Source organism: Durio zibethinus, chromosome 5 (genome assembly GCF_047325235.1).
Source record: "Durio zibethinus cultivar Kanyao isolate XHJ-2024 chromosome 5, ASM4732523v1, whole genome shotgun sequence".
Lineage (NCBI taxonomy): Eukaryota > Viridiplantae > Streptophyta > Magnoliopsida > Malvales > Malvaceae > Durio > Durio zibethinus.
In genome coordinates, this window is record NC_143166.1 from 24,900,663 (window position 1) to 24,921,186 (window position 20,524).

The 20,524-nt window shown below is 32.0% G+C and overlaps 1 protein-coding gene and 1 pseudogene across 1 annotated transcript; both read left to right on the forward strand.

The window, feature by feature from the left end:
• The first annotated feature begins 2,030 nt into the window (after nt 1-2,030).
• Nucleotides 2,031-2,972, forward strand: LOC111281580 (uncharacterized). Its single transcript, XM_022869295.1, has 2 exons — nt 2,031-2,433; nt 2,593-2,972. The coding sequence occupies exons 1-2, from the start codon at nt 2,031-2,033 to the stop codon at nt 2,970-2,972; spliced, it is 783 nt and encodes a 260-aa protein (XP_022725030.1).
• An 11-nt stretch (nt 2,973-2,983) lies between these two features.
• Nucleotides 2,984-20,524, forward strand: part of LOC111281582 (uncharacterized) — a 77,691-nt pseudogene continuing 60,150 nt past the window's right edge.

Sequence of the window (20,524 nt, forward strand, 5' to 3'; positions counted from 1 at the left end):
TTTAGAAAATAAAAAACATAGTATCATAAACTATTTTAAAAACCATTAAATAAGAATTTTTATAATTATAATTATAATTATTACATTTTATAACCAAAATTTGTAAAATTAAAAAAAATTCATGATCATAATTACCGCGATTACTGTAATAATATCTGTTATATCCGAAAATACGATAAATGTGACGTAACTAAAAACATGACCGTGATCGCTATTTAAATATTTGGTGATTATAATGATAGTTTTGGGCAAAGAAGGAGAAATGATGTAGGGGATTCAAATGTGATTTTTGGTGGTCATTTTAGTCAACTTTATTATAAGAAAGTTGATCTTATGGGGTAAGGAAGCATACAGCCCAAATGAGGATGGGATGCTATCCGGAAATCAATTAGTTAAGGCCTAAGCAATTTGTTAACTGAGGTCCCCGTGATGGAGGCGAGTAGCCAAAGTAGATAGAGGAAGGTCAAGGGGAAAAACTTAATAAAAGGAAACCAGGGTGGTTCCCTCGTAAGATCAATAAGAAACGGCATGTATGGACCAAATGATAAATGATATAGAAACTGATCATGCGAATAAGAAGATTAAAGAGCATTTGGGCGAGGGGATCCAAGTATATGAGGAAGACAAAATATCGGCGGAGATTGGTGAGGAATGCCAATCCGCTGAAAGAAATGAGTTGCCTCGCATGGAACTGTCGGGGGTTGGGGGCACCTCATGCAGTTCCTGAACTGATCAAGTTGGTCAATGAAAATATACCCCAATTTATTTTCCTTTCGAAAACAAAACAGAAAATAAATGAGATGAATTGGTTGAGGTATAAGATGGAATTTGATAATGTGATTGTAGTGGATTGTGAAAGTAGAAGGGACGGCTTGGCCCTTACGTGGAAGGATGAAACGGACAGTACGTTACTTTCCTTATCTACTAGCCATATACATGTCAGAATAAAGGGAGAGAATAACAATGGAGACTAGAGGTTTATGGGATTCTATGAACGGCTAGAAACTCATAGAAGGCATGAGTCATGCGAGCTATTAAAAACTCTACGGGATAGAAGCTCATTACCTTGGTTATGTGCAGGAGACTTCAAGGAGCTTTTGGCGGAGGACGAAAAGCAAGGAGGAAGCCAAAGACCATCATAGAAGATAGACCATTTCAAAGAGGTTGTTGAATTTTGTAGTTTCAGGGAGTCCCCATGGAAGGTCATAGGCTTTCATGGTCTCGAAAGGTGGATGAAGACGTTATTCTTGAAAGGCTTGATTGAGGATTGTGTAACGAATTATTCTTGTCCATGTTTCCTTCATTGCGAGAAAATCACTTAATATAATCTACCTCGTATCATTTGCCTCTTTTATTTATATTCCATCTGCCAAATTTGAAAGCAAGGAGAGCCAATAGGACTTTTGGTTTGAAAACATGTGGACTGGAAACGATGACTGTAAATGTATTATCAATTGGGAATGGAAGTACAACAAACCTTCAAATATTTCTGAATGGGGTGAGTGGGTGCAAGGGTGTGGACGTAAGCCTGCCAGCTTGAAGTTCGTCACGGTTTGGGGACCTAAAGTCTAGAATAAACCATAAACAGATGGAGGTGGAACTGCCAAATCAGGACCTTAATAATAGAGACCGAATCCACAATGAGCTAAATGATCTACTAATGTAACCTTTTAAAGAATTGTGGCTAAAAGATGGTGATAGAAACACTAGGTACTTCTGTTGTGTGGCATCAAGAAAGAGAAGAAATAATACAATTTTGAGAATCTAGGATGAGGCTTGGCAGTGGCGAGACAAGAAAGAGGAGATCGAAGCTACTTTTTTGCAATATTTTGAGATGATTTATAAAACAAGGAGTCGAGGAATAGCTTCTGTGACGTGGTGGGAACTAGAGTTACGGTGGATATGAACAGTGTATTGAATGGGGAATTTCAAGAATACGAGGTAACTGAAGTTTTGAACCAGATGAACTCGGGCAAGGCGCCTGGTCTAGACGACATGACAACCTTGTTTTTCTAGAAGAATGGCCGATAATGAGGAAGGATATTTCAAGCTTCATCCTTTCAGGGCTTAATAACAATCTAGTGCTTCGGGGGATTAACCATACAAATTTGGTGTCGATACCCAAGATTAAGAACCCAAGTTGGGTTAAGGATTTCAGATCTATCAGCCTATGTAATGTGATCTATAAGATAGTCTCAAAAGTGCTGGCGAATAGATTGAAGAATGTGCTACCAAGGGTCATAATCAAAAATCAAAGTGCTTTTGTGCCCGGTCGATCTATCTTTGACAAAGCAATCGTGGCTTTTGAAACCATACATTTTATGAGAAACAAAAGAAAGGGTCGAGAAGGTCACATGGCGATAAAATTGGATATGAGCAAAGCATACGACAGGGTGGAGTGGCTATATCTCGAGGAAATAATGAGGAGTATGGGTTTCTTTGAAAGATGTATCGTTTCGATCATGGCGTGTGTACATACAGTCACTTATTTGGTAATGATTAACGGTCAACAATGAAGTAGGATTAATCCAACCAGAGGATTTAAACAAGGCGATCCGCTTTCATCATACCTATTTCTCCTATGTGTTGAAGGTTTGTCTAGCCACCTTTATAAGGGTGAGATCAAAATGAGGATGAGAGGTGTTGCAATCCGAAAATTGGAAACCCGGGTTTCTCATATCCTATTCGCGGATGATAGTATTTTATCCATTGAGGTGAAAGAAAAGGAAGCTGCCTTTGGGCAAGTTATTAAACTTTTCAATGCCAATACAAAGCCAAAATTCAAGACCAAATTAATGGATACTATAGGTATCTATAGAACAATGGAAGATAGCTCTTACCTGGGATTGCCAATTGCCTTTGGAAGAGAGAAATGCGGCTGTCTTGGTCCCATAAAACAACGGGTATGGTCTAGCATTCAAGGGTGGCGTGGAAGGATTCTATCGCAAGCTGAGAGGGTTGTTTTCATTTAAGCGGTTGCCCGATGTCTTGTTTCAAACTATCAAGGAGCTTCACCAATCAGCTCACGTCTTTAACGGCAACATTCTGGTGGGCCTCTACTGAGGAGAATAGAGAGATTCATTGGAGCAATTGGGATTCAATGTGCTATTCCAAACTGGATGGTAGACTTGGGTTCCATGATCTGGAGGCTTTTCACTTGGCTTTATTAGCTAAACAAGGATGGAGGCTGGTCCAAAATGAAGACTCTCCGTGCTATAGAGTATTGAAGGCAAAGTACTTTTCTGAAAGATCATTTCTAAAGGCCAAAAGAGGTGCCTCTCCTTCATATCTCTAAAGTAGCTTTCTTGCGAGCAAAGAAGTTTTGCTCAAAGGAACAAGATGGAGGATTGGAAATTGGACGAGTGTGGACATCTGGCAAGACATATGGGTGGACAAACAACCAAACTATAAAGTTGATCTACCAGGGCACCAACACCCTATGCCAATGAAGGTGGCTTTGTTAATTGACCAAGATTCAAAAAGGTAGTAGACAGAGACAGTAAATGAGCTATTTTGTTCTAATGATGCTGAAAAAATATTTAGCATACCATTGAGCAAATATAACACTAAGGACACTCTTATTTAGAATGATACCATCCTTGGGAATTTTATTGTCAAGTCGACCTATTTTCGAGCGAGGGAGGTGCTAAGAAGAAGAGGTCCAGATCGACAGCAAAGACACCCGGTTTGGAAACTGTTATGGATAGCTAACATGCCACCGAAGGTTAAAATCTTTCTTTGGAAACTTATATATGACTTTCTACCAACCAAAAGTCAGCTGAATAAGAGAGAAATGCATTTAGATAACCAATGTGTTGTGTGTGGTTACAATGGGAATCCTTGTTCCATATTTTTGTTAACTGCTTCTTGAGTAGGAACTATGGTCTAAACTGAATTTGACAATTTGAGAAATGCTTTTGTGCGATAAACCAAAAGACTTTTGGCTACAGGCCTTCATGAGCATAAAACAGAATGTTCCATCGGAGATATTCATGCTTTGCCTCAGGACATTATGGTTTAACATGAACATGTGCTTTCACCGACGGAAATGTTTAATGGCTAGAAATCTGTGGGGAATGGCACGACGTATGGGGGAAGAAAGGATGGGGCAGGAAATTCAGTAGGAAGCTGTTATTACAAACACCCCGCAAGAGCTTAGGCAACCTCTTGGGAATGAGGAACTAAAGCTTAATGTGGACGCAGTGTTTGTAGGATCCTCAAAGGAAGCTGGTTTGAGAACGATGTGTAGGTATCACGCCAAGCGCTCCAAGGGAAATAGGCAGGTATTCCAATCTTACTTTGCACGTAAAGAGGTCGTTGGGCTATAAAAATGTTGGCGCTGTACATTTTAATAAGCTGATTTTGAGAGGAGAAAGTAATGGTTACGTCACAATTGATATCAGAGCAGGTCTTTGATCATTCGATTCATATCAAATATCTTGAGGGGTTAAATAGAGTGATTAACCTCCGTGATAAAAGTGTTACGAGATTTAATGAGAGATAATGTCGTGCCAAATGCTGTAAGGAAGAGTCGGCAGGATATTCCAATCTTAAATTGGGACATGAAAAAAAAGTCATTAAGATATAAAAACATTGACACTGCATATCCGTTTTGAGGGGAGAAAGTGATGATCACGTGATACGTACAGGGACACTATTGGGATGATATTACTTTCTGCTGTATCTAAAGAAGCTAGAGTCAACAGTCCCTTAATGTAAAAAATATGTGCTATTTAATTGGGGTTATAGACTGCTCTGGAACAGGGGATAGAAAGTGTAACAGTGGAGAGTGATTCCTTGATGGCTATAAAGGAAATTGTTCAGGCGACTAATTCGTTCTTTGCTGGCTTTAATTTGATTCAAGACATAAGAATGGCAACAACTAGCTTCAGGAAGTGCTCTTTCAAACACGTGAGTAGAAATGCTACTGGTTTAGCACATTGTCTTGCTAAGGTTTCCTTTCAGGTAAGGGAGCAGAGGCAATGGATATGTGAGTTTCCTCCTAATATTTGTAATCCAAATTTATCCATCAATGAATGAACAAATTTCTATTTCAAAAAACAAAGAAAAAAAACTTCTTTCTTCTTCTTCCAAATACACCCAATCTCCACTCTCAGACCCATTCCTTTTGATTCTCTTTCACTCTCTAAAAACCCAACCCCTTCTTCTCCTCCAAGAAAACATGACTTAGATCTCTCTTTTTCAGACCAAAAACTCTTACCTTGTTGAGAAATTTCTCCATTGACGATTTACCAAAGGTAATTCTTTCATGAACTCTTCTTTTTCAATAAGATATTAAAACCATTTTTTAAGTTTTTTTTTAGCTTTCTCATGATTATTACAGTACAAGGAAAGGTTAAAAGTTTCTCTTTTTGCATCTTATTGAGGATTTTAATTGGTTTTATGGATCTTTACTGAATTTGGCTGTGATTAGATATGGGATTTTAAAGCTTTTTAGGATTCCGGGGATATTGATATGATAGTTGCTTATAACAGTTGTTTTCTTAGTTTCCTAGTTACCCTTCTATTTTAGTAAGAAGAAGGAAATTTAAAAAAATTTTAGGTATTTTATGGGTTTTTTCCCGTTGGTTTGTGTTTTTCACTGGAGAAAGAAACTTTGTTTGACTGACTATAACTACTTGAATTGGGGTCAGTGAAGTTGGTTTTTTGTTTGATTAAATATTCAAGTACTTGATACATATTGGAACTTTAAGTTTGTTTTCCTGCAAGAAAATAGTATAAGAGTGGGTTTGGACTGTGGAGTTGATGAATAATTCAGGTTTGACAGGTGGGTTTTTACCAGGTTCAAATGGAGGGTTGTTTGATCTTAAGTCATCTTTCATATATAGCAGTAGCATCATTTGAGTCAACCTTCCTTGATGCCACACAATCATATGGCCAAGATGAGTGGCCATGAAAATGAGCTTTTGACAAGCTTGGAGTAGGCATGTTAATCTTATTCATATTTAATTGAAAATTTGATTTTTTTATTTCAATGGAGACAAAAATATGGATATATATTATATTATGAGTATAAAGATAGTTATGGATATGATTTTAAATTTTATTAAGTGCGATAATGAAAATAAATAATATATCACTTATTTCGTACCTGTAATTTACATATATATTTATATATATTTAAAATATAAATTTTTTATTAAATAATATAAATTATTATTTTATATTAAATTAAAATTAATATATTTTTATTGAAAAAATATATATTAATATATATTTATAAAAAAATATTTAAATATACAAGATAAAAATAAAAAAAAGCTAAAAAAATTTAATTTTTAGTTTTTTTTTTTTTAAGTTATGGCATGAAGATTATTTATATCTATTAAATATCCACGAGAATAAAAATAAAGATAAATTTAAAATACTTATTGAGTATGAATATGAAAATGGGTATAATATAAAAATTTAAAGATATGAATGAAAAATACTCTAATCTACTTATACTCTATGCATTGACATTCCTAACCTGAGAATAGGTGTTAAGATTAAGCCAAAACCTAAGAGGCAAAAGCATTTTCTATTCATTTTTTTTATGGTATAAGGAGTTAAATCTTTTTATCAAATTGAAGGGTATCATTTAACTTGTAGAATGCTTGTAATGCATGGCAAATTGCACTGAATTTCTTTTGGTTTTTATCTTGGAGCTTTCACGTGCTAACATTTTTTCTTTCTCCCCCAAACATTTTCTTTGGCTTTTTATAGTTATGGGAAAATTAACAGTATGATCTCTGGCCTCCTCTGACTGAAGACCGAGTCTTCAATTTGTAAATGCCCCTTGTGATTGATCAGCAATGAGATTTCTAGTTTTGGGTATTTTATAGTGGGTATTGTTTGAAATGTGGGTATTTTTTGAAATGATTGTAATAGGTTGAAAAACTAAGATGTTATGATTTTCAGGACGTACACCAAGTAAATGTATTCATCATTGAGCAATTGATTCCATTGAAGTAGTGTTTTTCTTCTCACTAACGATGATGCAACTGCAGATATATACATTGTAAAGTACAAAAAAACTAATAATAATAAAATAAAATAAAAACTGGCTTTAACTAGGCTTTAATTGCTTATATATACATTGTAAACCGAAATCGACCATTCATCATAAGCCAAAACTAGGCAATGGAGTTGGTGGGCTGCAGCTCTGTTAAAGATAAAGCTTAATTAAAATGAAAACGGGTAGAGTTAAAAGGGATTAATGATTGAGATAAAATTGGTTTCATATTTTTAATTTGGTCAATTATGACTTGAATGTAGAGCTTGATCATTTAGGATTTTGATATTATAATAGATATACGTGTACTTATATTTTATAATTATTATTATGTACATATCATATAATCATTATATACATATTATATAAAGATTATATCATATAATCATTATACACATATCATATAAAGATTATGTACATATCCTAGAAGTAATATGTACATATCTCAAATGAATTCTGGCATAATGATTTTTCATTCAAGAGGATTCGATCGCTAAACTTAGATGAAAATTTTCGAAGTTACCATAAATCTTTTTTTTTTTATAAGGGTGTGATTGATCATTAAAAAATAATATTATTTTTAATAAAAATCTTAAAATTAATTAAAATTTACTAAAAAACGTTTTGGTCTACAAAATTAAGATTAGGTTCAAGAGTATGGTTATGAGTGAGAAATGCATTAGTACCTCATGTCATCTATTTAAAAAATGATACCAATTAAACATGTATTATCATTTAATTTTGTCGATATAGTTTTCTTTATATTTAAATTTAATTTCCAAAAATTTATTTATAAAAATATTTTTTGTTGTGAAATTAGTATTATTATTATTTTCGTATTCTATAAATTCTCTAATATTTTGATGAAATTTATAAAAATTTTTATTCAAAAAGATTTTTGGAAAATTCACCATGCACAAAATTCTTGACATTTTGTCATAAGATATTTTGTTTACTAATTTTAGGATTATCCCAATTCTTTAGTGAAATCCTAAAAATTTTAAATAGATTTCATGATCATCCTAACTTTTGATGAGATCCTAAATAAAATCATTTTTTATTGATCATAAAAAATTTAAATAGATTTTAAGATTATCCTGACTTATTAATGAAATCTTAAAAATATTTTTTACTTATATTAATTAAAGAAAATTGAACTCTTTCAATTTTCTTTAAATGTTGTATTTTTAAAAGATTTATTCAAATAAGTAATTATTATTATTATTATTTTATTTTTTTATAATTAAAAGTAATTTCTTGAATCATCTGAACATTTTAGCGAAATTCAAACAAAATATATTTTTATATATTTTTCAATTGTAAAAATCAAAGGAAAATAAAAATATTTATATTTTCCTTAACAAATATTTTTTTTAATTTATTTTATATTAAGAGTTGTTATTTACTCTTGATTTTATATTAAAATTATCACTTGTGATAATTATTGATTATTATTATTTTTTATTTAAATAAAATATATATTTAAAAAATATAACAAAAAATAACAAAAATAAAATAAAATCAAAATGAAAATGAAAATGAAATCAAAAAATAAAAATAAAAGGAAAAAAAAGAAATCTTACTAAATGGGTTGGGTCAATATGTGGGTTGGAGTGCAAGTTAGCGGGTAGCTCCACAGATCAAAGACTCTTAAAACAACATCATTTTGTGGGGCCTATAAAAGGTAATTTTTTAATTTTTAATTTATTTTTTCTCTCTCTACCCTAGAGCCTCTCTCTCTAAACCCAAATTCCCTCTCGCTGATAGCTATAACTACCCAAATTCTAACCAGCTGCCACCATGCCGTCTTAGAAAAATTCAATTTACATTTGAAAACATAAAATTTTTGCAGATTTTGTCCCATTTCCCAAATTTCGATGACTAAAAATTCAATCGATCGCTAAAAAATTCATATTTCCCAAATAAAACAACATCATTTTGTGGGGCCTATAAAAGGTAATTTTTTTAATTTTTAATTTATTTTTTTCTCTCTCTACCCTAGAGCCTCTCTCTCTAAACCCAAATTCCCTTTCGCTGATAGCCATAACTATCCAAATTCTGACCAGCTGCCACCATGTCGTTGTGGAAAAATTCAATTTGCATTGGAAAACACAAAATTTTTGCAGATTTTGTCCCATTTCCCAAATTTCGATGACTAAAAATTCAATCGATCGCTAGAAAATTCATATTTCCCAGATTTCGACAACAAAAAAATTCCAAAAAATTCTTATGACAATCTTTAGAAGTTCTTAAACACTTCTTTCAACCTAGATTTCCCAAAAAAAAATCCTAAGTCTATTAGATTAAGATTTCCAATTTTAGTTTTTTTACTACTGGTTCATTTATTCAAAGAGGACTATGATTTTTTGCTTGTGGTTTTTTTTTTTTTTTTTTGTTGTTTTTGGTTTTGGTGGAATGGATTGTTGGGGTTGGTGTATAGTACGAATATGGGTTGGGGCTAGGTGCTGGGCTATGTAAGTGGTGGTGTGAAAATGGTGCTTTTAGGCAAGTGCTAGGTGCACGATGTGGATTGTTCTTTTTTTTTTTTAATTTTTAGTTTGACAGAATCACCCTTGTCAAAAAGAATTTTCTGTAAAAATTTCCTCAAAAACATACTCTATCCCTATCTCTTTTTTTTTTTGGTTGTGTCCTCCTTATTTATAAATCCATTAGAAAATCAAATCCTAGATTTTCTAGGATTTCAAGATGAAAACTTGAAGAAGAAAAAAATGGCCACTGATGACCTTGGTTCCAACAAAATATAAAGTTTGAAAATCTTGCTATAGAGTCTGGTGGTGCATTTAATGCACCAAAAACTTTGTGAGAAAAAAGGCTAGAGAAGAATATAAGAAGGACAACAAATAGGAAAAGGATAAAATAAAATAATAATAATAATAATAACAAAAATAAAATTAAAGTAAAAATAAATAAATTTGGACTGAAATCAAATTAGGCCTAATAAAAAAAACTTAAGACCGGATCAAAGTAAAATTGCAATTTTCAAATTTTCAAACAAAATAAGAGTTTACAATCACCTCTATTTGCACATTGCTAAGAATAGGAATAAAGCAAAGATAAAAAGACAATAATTTTGTTTGGGTAAGCACATACAAAATATGAAACATTGAGCATAAAGGTTTTTTTTTACTCCTCCAAGCAAAGACTCGACAATTTTTTTGAAAATTTAAAAGTCTCATTTAAGTAGAGATTTGACAACTTTTGAAAATTTTAAAGACTTTTTTAAACAAAGGCTTGATAACTTTTGAAATTTTATAAGGCTTCTAAGCATAACTTTTGAAAATTTGAAAAGCTCCTCTAAATAGATGCTCGACGACTTTTAAAAATTTAAAAAGCTCCTCTAAGTAAAGGCTCGATGACTTTTAAAAATTTAAAAGGTTCATCTAAGTAGAGGATATGACACTTTAAAGAAAATTCCTTTGACCAAATGCTATGAAACTTGAAATTTAAAATTTTATAAGTCTTATAGATTATATCCTTTGGTCTTACAAATCATGCCTAATTGTGAAAGAGTCCTCTAAATAAAGGCTACAACACTTTAAAGAGAGCTCATCTAACCAAAGGAATGAAACTTTAAATAGCTCCTCTAACTAGAGGTAATAAAACTTTATATTAAAAATCTGAAAGGCAATGGTATTTGAAAGATTCCTCTAAGCAGAAGGCATAAAACTCGAATGATTTCTCTAATAAAAGCTATGGTATTTGAATGACTCTTTTAAATAGAGGTCATAAGGTTTGAATGATTCCTCTAAACAGAAGGCTTACATCTATCTGATTTTGACTTTTTCTTTTATTATCTTTGATTGTTCTAGATCCATATATTTGCTGTGCCACATGTATACATGAATGACATTTTCATGCTTTTATAATGTCATGCAATGAATGATAATCATGATGCAAATGAAGAGACCATTTTTTTTTTCCATTTTATGTCATTTTCTTTTAATCTTTAAAATTTTTCATTGTTTATTTCCCTTTTCTTTTTGGAATCTCATACACTCCAGCAACTGAAAAAATATTTCTCTTCATATTTCCCTTATTCAATGTTTACCACTTTTATAACTTATAGGCCTCTTTTCTCATCGACCATTATTCCTTACTATTTTTCTTATCATTTTAAATTTCTTTCCAAATAATTTATATGTCTTTCATGGTCATTATACTCACTTATCATCTTTTGAATTTCATGACAATCATAACACATTGCACATTTTTCTTTTTAATGAGAAGAACAAAAGAAAGATAAACAAATGGGTATTTTATTTCAATAAAAGGAAAAAGTGTTTCATGCATTATCCAATAACATATAACAAGGAAAACAAGTAATCATGTAACGAATATTCAGATCATCATGAACTAATTCATCCCTAATTCTTTTTTAAAAACTCTTGATTAATGCCCTTTGACTTTCTAAACATGCAGTAAATTATGCTAGCCCAAAACAAATGAGATCTTTTGGCACATATTGAGAATTGCCCTACTATATTTAATGCTTCTTTATCTAAGTTACCCTTTCAGGTTTTCAACTCAGATATCTCATTGGTTCATGTTTCTTTTTATTTTCTCTTTTTTTTAGATGTAATACTTTTTTATTGCATCGACATTGATTGGATTTGACAAATCATCTCCATCCATTCTTGCTAAGATTAGTGCCCCACCAAAGAAAGCTTTCTTTGCTACATATGGGCTTTCCTAATTATGAGTCCATTTTCCTCGATGATCCTATTGGTTGCAAATAATATTCTTTAAAATTAATTTTTCTTCTCGAAAATATTGAGGGTGAACTTTCTTGTCATGAGCTCATATTATTCTTTTTTAATACAATTGATCATGGTAAAGTGTAGCTAATCTTTTTTTTTCAATAAAATTTAACTATTCATACCAAATGCGAACCCACTTGGCTTCTTCCAACTCAACTTCCATAAGAACGAGTAAGGAAGGAATTTCAACTTCAAAAGGCAACATTAGCTCCATCCCATATACTAATGAAAATGGTGTAGCTCCTGTAAATATATGAATCGAAGTTTGATAAGCATGTAATTCAAAAGGTAGCTTTTCATGCTAATATTTGTACACATTAGTCATATTTTCAATAATTCTCTTTATATTCTTATTGGTTGCTTCGACTGCCTCATTTACCTTCAGACGATAAGATGTCGATTTGTGGTGTTTGATTTTGAACTATGCACAGACTTTATTCATCATTTTATTATTCAAATAAAAAACATTATCCAAAATGATTCTTTTTGGAAATCCAAATCGGCATATGATTTCTTTCTTGATGGACTTACAAACCACCATTCTTGTCACATTAGCATATGAAGTTGCTTCTACCCACTTTGTGAAGTAATCGATCACCACTAAAATGAATCAATGTCCATTTAAAGCTTTTGGCATAATGAGCCTTATCACATCTATTCCCCATATAGAGAAAGGCCAAGGTATTAACATAACATGTAAGGATGTTAGAGGAACTTGCATCTTGTCTGCGTAAATTTGACATTTGTGACATTTTTTAGCATAGTCGATGCAATCTTTTTCCATTGTCGACCAATGGTATCATGTTCACATTATTTGTTTAGTCATTATATGGCTATTTACATGAGTTTCACAAACAACTCTATGGATTTCTTTTAGTGATTTTTTGGCTTCGAGAAAGAAATCTATCACCTATCTTTTCAAAGTTCTCTTATCATTCTCTAATATGTGCTCTAGGTATTGTTGATACTTTACATATTGTAATATGTCAAAATACCATGGTTTCCCATCAACTTCTTTTTCAACATTTGAAAATGACCTAGTTTCTCTTGTAAGCTCAACTTGATGGGTTGGACCTTAGCATTTTCATTTAGCTTGAACATCGCCACTAATGTAGCCAAAGCATCAACCATCTAATTCTCTTCTTGAGGTAAATGATGAAAGCAAATATTCTCAAAATTTTTTGTCAATTATGATATGTACTTTTGGTGTAGAAACAACTTTGAATTTCTGGTTTCTCATTCTTCTTGCAACTAGTATGAGACTAATGTAGAGTCTCTATAAACTTTCAATGTATATACCTTCCTTTTAAGAGCAGCTTGAAGGCCTATAACACATGTTTTATATTCTGTGACATTATTGATGCAATCAAAACTTAGTTTTATAGTGATTAGGTAGTAGTCTTTTTTTGGAGATATTAAAACTATTCTTATGCCATGCCCAAAAATGTTTCATACATTATCAAAATACATCTTGCATGCATCTTCATTAAGCTCTTTTTCATCTATATGCAATAGAGACAGTAGTCTTCATCTGAAAAATTGAATGTCATAGGCACATAATCTTCATAAGCGCATTTTGCAAGAAATTTAGTAATAGCACTTCTTTTGATTGCCTTTTGGGATGCATACACAATGTCATATTTAGAAAGTAGAACTTGCCATCTTGCTATTCTTCTCGATAACAAAGGTTTTTCAAATATGTACTTAATTGGATCTAGCTTTGTAATGAGCCAAATGGTATGATACAACATGTATTGTCTAAGCCAATGATCCATCCAAGCTAGTGCACAACACATATTTTTCGATGGTGGATACTTGGACTCATAATCGATGAGCTTTTTGCTCAAGTAATAAATGGCTTATTATTTCCTTCATGTTTCATCATGTTGCCCCAAAATGCATCCTACTTATTTTTCATGCACTGTCAAATACAATATAAAGGGTCTTCGAGGGATAAGCAACATAAATATTGGTGGGTTTGATAAGTACTATTTTACTTTTTCAATTGCCATTTGACAATCTTTATTCCATTTCCTTGACCCATTTTTTTAAGAATCTTAAATATGGGTTCATATTTGGCTATCAATTGGGAAATGAAACGAGCAATATAATTCAACATCCCTAGAAATCCCTTTTACTTCTTTTTGCATGTGCGAAGGTGGTAGCTCTTGGATAGTGCATATCATATTTAGATCTACGTCAATTCTTTTTTTACTAATAATAAATTCAAGTAGTTTTCTTGAGGTTATGCTAAAATTGCATTTAGTTGGATTAAGCTTAAGTTGAAATTTTCTTAATCTCTCAAATAACTTTCTAAGATTAGCTACATGATATTTTTTTTCATGGGATTTGGCAATCATGTCATCCATCTACACCTCTATTTTGTTATGCATGATATCATGGAATAGAGTTACCATGGCTCTTTGATAACTTACCCTAACATTTTTCAAATCGAAAAGCATGACTTTATAGCAGAATGTTCCCCATAATTTCACAAAAACAATTTTTTTCCATATCTTCTTATGTTATCTTGATTTGATTATAGCCTAACAACCCATCCATGAATTAAAATAAGGAGTACCTAGCGGTATTGTCCACTAAAGTGTTAATGTAGGGCAATGGGAAATTATTTTTTGGACTTGCTCTATTCAGATCCCGATAATCAACACACATCCTCACTTTGCCATCTTTTTTGGGTACTGAAACTATATTCGTCATGCATTTGGGATATTTGGTCACTTTTACAAATCTCGCATCAAATTGCTTTTTCACTTCTTCTTTTATTTTCAACAACATTTTAGGTTTTATCCTTCTCAATTTCTATTTAATTGGTTTGCACTCAGGCTTTAGAGGTATTATAATCCCAGTATCCAACCTTGGCATATCTACATACGACCAAGGAAATACATCAACATATTCATGTGGTAACTTTATCAACTCTTGCTTTATTGGTGATGGCATTGAAGTACCAATTTTAACCTTTTTTTTAGCTTCTTCATCCCTTAAATTCACAACTTTAGTGGCTTCTCGATAAGGCATGATTTACTTCTTTTTTTGTTTCATTAATCTCAATAGTTCTGGGGATATTGCATGGTCTTTCACATTCTCTTCATCATCAAGTTCACCAATATAAGTAGAATTTTTAAAATCAAATCCCAAAATATTATCATGATGATATTCACATTCATTATTTGAGTACCTGAAAATGAGTGAAATAGATGAAATATAGAGGAATGTATGGTAATGTGAGAAATTGAAACAAACAAGGCAAAAAAAATGTGACAAATGTGCTATGCTTGTCATTTATTTAAATGAAAATAAGGAAACAAACACACTTACAAGACACTTAATGTTTTCAACAAAAAAATTTAAATTAGATTCAACACATTACTTTGAGGAAAACTTAAAAATAATAGGTAACTTTTTGACATGTCAATTCTTTAGCTCTGCACTAGGAAGAATAAGATACACCATGGACTTCTTGGATCTTCGTTCACCTCTTCACCTATTATCTATATTAAAAATTCAATGAAGATATCCTTCAATAATGGTGTAGGCCCCTTCTTTATGTTTCTTGTTGCATCTTGATAGATATAACCAGTTGAAATACCTTTGCCCCAGAAAATGAGCCAACTTCTTTTTTTTTCTCCTTTATGAACTTTATTCTTCTTTTTCAAGTAGGCTTGTATCCTAGACCAAATCGATTTTCCTTTTTAGGTATCATTCATGGTTATTTCATCCCTTGCAAATCAACCCATATTTGTTGTCTTTTTCTTGCCATTTTATTAAGGGCTATCTTGAAAGCTTTAGATAGACAAGAAATAAGCACATTTGATCCTTCATCCATATAAATTGCATTAATGAATTTAAAGGATTTGAAAAAAAATTTTAGGGCTTCCTTAATTGCTTTAACATATAGTGCAATTGATGGTTTAGTCACCAACAAATCTTCTTCATCGACAACAATGATCATATTTTCATTAATTATGAATTTCACATTTTGATGCATAATGGAAAGGATAGCTTCTGCCATATGAATCCATGGTCATCTTAAAAGACAACTATAGAAAGGAAAGAAATTTATGACCTAGAAGACTATAGCAAAAGTATAAGGGCCAATTTGGATTGGCAGCTTGATATCACCTATCACTTCACGATGAGTCCCATCAAAAGCCCTTACTATCATGTGACTTATCTTCATGTAAGATATGTCGACTGGTAATTTAAATAATGTAGTTATAGGTATAGCATTCAAAGAAGATCCATTATCAATAAGCACCTTGGTCAGTGTATGATCCTTGTATCTTATGGAGATATGAAGGGTTTTAGTATTGCCCTTACCACAAAGTGGAATTTCATCATCACTAAACTATAAAAAATTTTTCACTATGATGTTTGTCACTATGTGATCAAGTTTCTTCATAAATATATTCTGATCTATATAAGCCTTATTGAGTACTTTGAGTAAGGCATTTTTATGGGGCTTAGAATTCAACAATAATAAGAGCATGGAAATTTGAGCTAATAAGTGATTCACTTGTTCTACCACACTATAGTCACTATGCTTAATAAGTTTCAAAAACTTATAAGCTTTTTTTTTCTGTAACTAGATTCTTATATTCTTAATCTAGAATTGGGGCCAGACAAGTCTCTTGATCATTTGGTAGTCTATTTTTTTTTTCAAAGTTCATCTCCATTTCTTTTACTTTTTCTTTTCATGCTCTCTTGAGTGCTTCTGAGGTATAGCTTGACCTACTTTAAAGGGTCTGCTTCATCAATTTTGTATGGGAATAGGTTAGATACCTTAATTGTCACATTTGGCATAGTTGTACAAATTGGTTCATCAATTTTAACACTCAATTTCTCATCATAAAAGATGGTGATAGGCTCAAAATTCATACGAACTAGCTTAATGCTCAACTTCTCTTCATAGATGGTAACAAGCTCAAAACTCATTCGGTAAGGCTTGCTTTTTGACAAATCTCTAATCATAACATTAATCAAATTCTTTACATGTTCCTCATAAAATTTAACTATAAAAGAATCCATTATCCTTTGCAGTTCCTATCTGAAGTCTTTTCAATCTTAAAGCGTATAACTAACCACTTCCATATAAAATTCACAAGTTTGATTAGGATTATATGTGAAATTCTCATTTTTTGTATTTTCAAGTATTGGGTGAATCATATTGGTTTTCACTATGGCAACAAATATTTGATCTATAAGGGTTTTGATGTTGCCTACTTCTCTTTTGATGTTTTGAGTTGTCTTGCTATTTAAAGCATTTATTGATCCCCCATCATGATTTGGTAATAGATTGGCCATAACACTTGGTCCAGCTTTTGTTGTGAAATTCAAAATCCTATTATCAATTAGGTTTTACACCTTACATTTGAAAGTTGTACAATTTTCTAAAGAATGGCCTTAAATCCTATAATGATAGTCACATTAAGCTTCAAGATCATACCACTTCAGATATAGAGGTTTTAAAGGCTCTATTGGTAGTCGAGCCACCAAGTGTTTTTGAAATAATTAAAAAAACAGTTTCGTGTAAGTCATAGAAATTAGATCAAATTGTTGTTGCTCTCATTTATTTCGGAGTTCCCTTCTATTAAAGTCTATTGCATTTGATTATGTGAAAGGTCATTGTGAAGGTGCTTAAGGACAAAATTTGGTTTAGACTATAAGTATCTAAGTTTTCACTAGTTGGTAATTACATGGGTCTTCAAAAATGTTGGAAATGATTGGGTAGGAAGGTTAGTATACGAGATATGAGTGGTATAGAATAGTAGGTCATGGTTTTGGTTTTTTAGTGTTGACAGTTTACACTTTTTCTTTTTTCTTCTTGGGTGGTTCTTCTTTTTTTTATCTTGAAACATTACCTCATTCGATCTTTCCATTCTTAATGCATTTTCTATTATCTCATCTGTAATCACCATATCATCAAAGTTTTTCATAGCATGACCAATTAGGTTATCATAGTACGAGGCTTAAAGAATATTGATAAAAGAATAGTTGTTTCTTTCCCTGTGAGAAGAGACCAAACTTGGGTGGCAACATCTTGCCATCTTTAGGCATACTCTTTAAAGTTTTTGCTAACCTTCTTTTCCATATTTTGTAAAAATAGTTTATTTAGAGCCATATATGTGACATGCTTATATTTAGTAATAAATGCTTTGGCCAAATTTTTCCTTGAATGAATCTAACTTTTGTCTAATTGAATATACCATCTGGCAACTGATTTGGTAAGGCTATCCTAAAAATAATGTATGAGTGACTTGTCATTATTTGTATGCCAGTCACTTTTTGGCAAAATATGGTGATATGTCTCATGGGGCATTTGGTTTTATCATATTTTTCAAACTTTAGTACCTTAAACTTTGGTGGGTTACCAAATCTAGAAACAAATTGAGTTCACTTGCATCATTTGTGTTGAAAATATTCATACCTTCAACAGCTCGTAACCTTTCTTCTAAGAAATCAAATTTTTGCTATGCCTTTATATTCTCAGATTGTTTGGACGTGCCTTTCTTTGGTTTTTCATGTTCTCTTGGTTCATCTAAATCTGAGACCATAATGGGTTCAACATAACTCACCCAAATGTTTAGACCAATGTGTCATTGCTTCCATGGTTAAACCATGAAGGAAGGTAAATTAAACTAAGCATGTGGTTACCTCTCAGGTTGTGTCATTTATGGATGCACTTAGAGGTGTAGCATAGGGTGGAGTGAACCCTAGTGGATACATTGGATCTTTCTTGCCACTAGTATTTTCTTGGGCTTGAGGCTCTTTCTTGGTAGTCACTTTTTTAGCTACCATTTTTTCCTTGGTCATTTTCGTTATCATGTCCATCATTATAGCCATTTCTTTTCGAATCTTTTCTTAAAACTTAGTCATTTGTTCTATTAATTCCTGTTGAGATCTAATCATCTATTCTTATATCTCAAACTAAGTTTTCTCCATCATTTTCATTCCAGATGCTTTCTCATTTTTCATGATTTTGACTTGTGAATGAGTGTTGTAACGATGCCAAGTAGTCTGATCTATATTTTTTAATAACCTAACTATTCTTCCACCTGATCAAGTTAAAAGAAACTCTTTGAGATTTATTATTTAGAGAACCTTTTCTTTTATTATGCATTTTTTAAAATTTAGTATTAGATGAAACACACGTATGATGCATAAATGAATAAACGCAAAAGATGTGCTTGTTATGTATCCAATGTTTGCAAAAGATTTTAAGTTTAAACATGAACCACCATATCATGTCTTATTACTTAAATTATAATATTACAACCTTGAGTTTACCATATTTTCTTATTGAAAACTGTTTACATTCAAACCACAATATTACAATGTTAAAATTTTCAAAAGAAATGCCTTACATGCTTATACTATTTGTAAGCACTATCTAGCAAACTAGTTAAATGTTGGCTATGTTATGCTAGGTAGATTTCTTCCTTTACTTGTTTAGCTTATTGAGCCATGTCTCTTGCTTTGAAGCTAGCTTTTCTTATTTGTTCTACCAGGTGAGTGGCTTGAGATTCCTTCAGTAGATATTTTTCTTTCTAGTATTGTGCTTCTTTAGTTCTAAGTTTAAATTGATCTTGTTCTTCTCTCAAGACTTGAATGGCTTTACATTGATAGTGTATTTGCTATTTCAAGTCATTCATAAGACCTTGTAGTATCTTTTTTTTTTCACAGATTGGCTAAGCTCTTTTTCTTTTGGATTGAAGTTATTCTACATTCTTTTTGAATTCTTTAAGCTTGGTGGTCATCGACGGATTTATGCAAGCTTTCAGAAATCTCTTCATGTTTTTTTTCAAGCCTTTAGAATTTTACTTTACTTTTATTAGTCTTATTTTTTCACTCATTAATCTTATGCTGAAGTCTCTTCTTTTTAAGTTTTCATATTTCTTTCTCTTTTTCAAATTTATGCTTCATAATTTTCATGTCTTTAGGGACCTTTTTATGATGGGTGTCTTTTTGGTGGCACGGTCTTTCTTCTTTGGGACCAATTTTGCTTTTGATGCATTGCCTCCTCCTTATTAGATATTTAGGTGTGCGTTTGTCTATATATCCCACACGATCTACTCTTCAGGTCTACTTTCATTCTTTGATAATCTCTTTCACTTTTCTAAAAAATCTTTGTTACTCTAAAGAGAATTCTAATTCCCTAAAACCATGAGTCATCAAAATAAATTGTTTTGACCCCAACTGTCGATAAACCATTGCTGGAGCATAGTTTATATCTCCTCATGGTCTTAAAATGGGAACCCATGGCTTCTTACCACACATATGCAACATGGCTTTTCATGGCATCTATGGAGCCCTCTATATAACTTGAACACTAATGAGATTTTGCAAAATTGATACTTACCCTTCCTTGGACTTTGATTCTAGCCACTCAACATTGTAAAATTCTTTAATTAGCCTACTTTTATTACTATAAGTGGGATGAAATTTACCTATAAAATGTTGAAAATGACTTTTTGCTTAAATATAGAGTAACTGTGCGTACCCTATAAAGTATCATTTTCTTCTTCGATAGTGATTCAATGATCTAAAAGTTTTTGCTAATATAAAAGGAACATGATTGATTTTGTTGTCCATCTGCTCAACGAAGTCAATTACTGATAACTCAATGTACCTTAGGACTTTTGGGAAAATGATCAAGCCATAGATTGCTAAAGCTATCATTCTCATACCTCATTCATCCTCTAAGTGTTTG

Excerpts from the sequence above, each read along its gene's own strand:
- LOC111281580 (XM_022869295.1), top strand. The coding sequence starts at position 2,031 with ATGAGGAAGGATATTTCAAGCTTCATCCTTTCAGGGCTTAATAACAAT. Across the intron at positions 2,434-2,592 it reads GGAAATAATGAGGAGTATGG|GTTTGTCTAGCCACCTTTAT; the intron begins GTTTCTTTGAAA and ends TATGTGTTGAAG.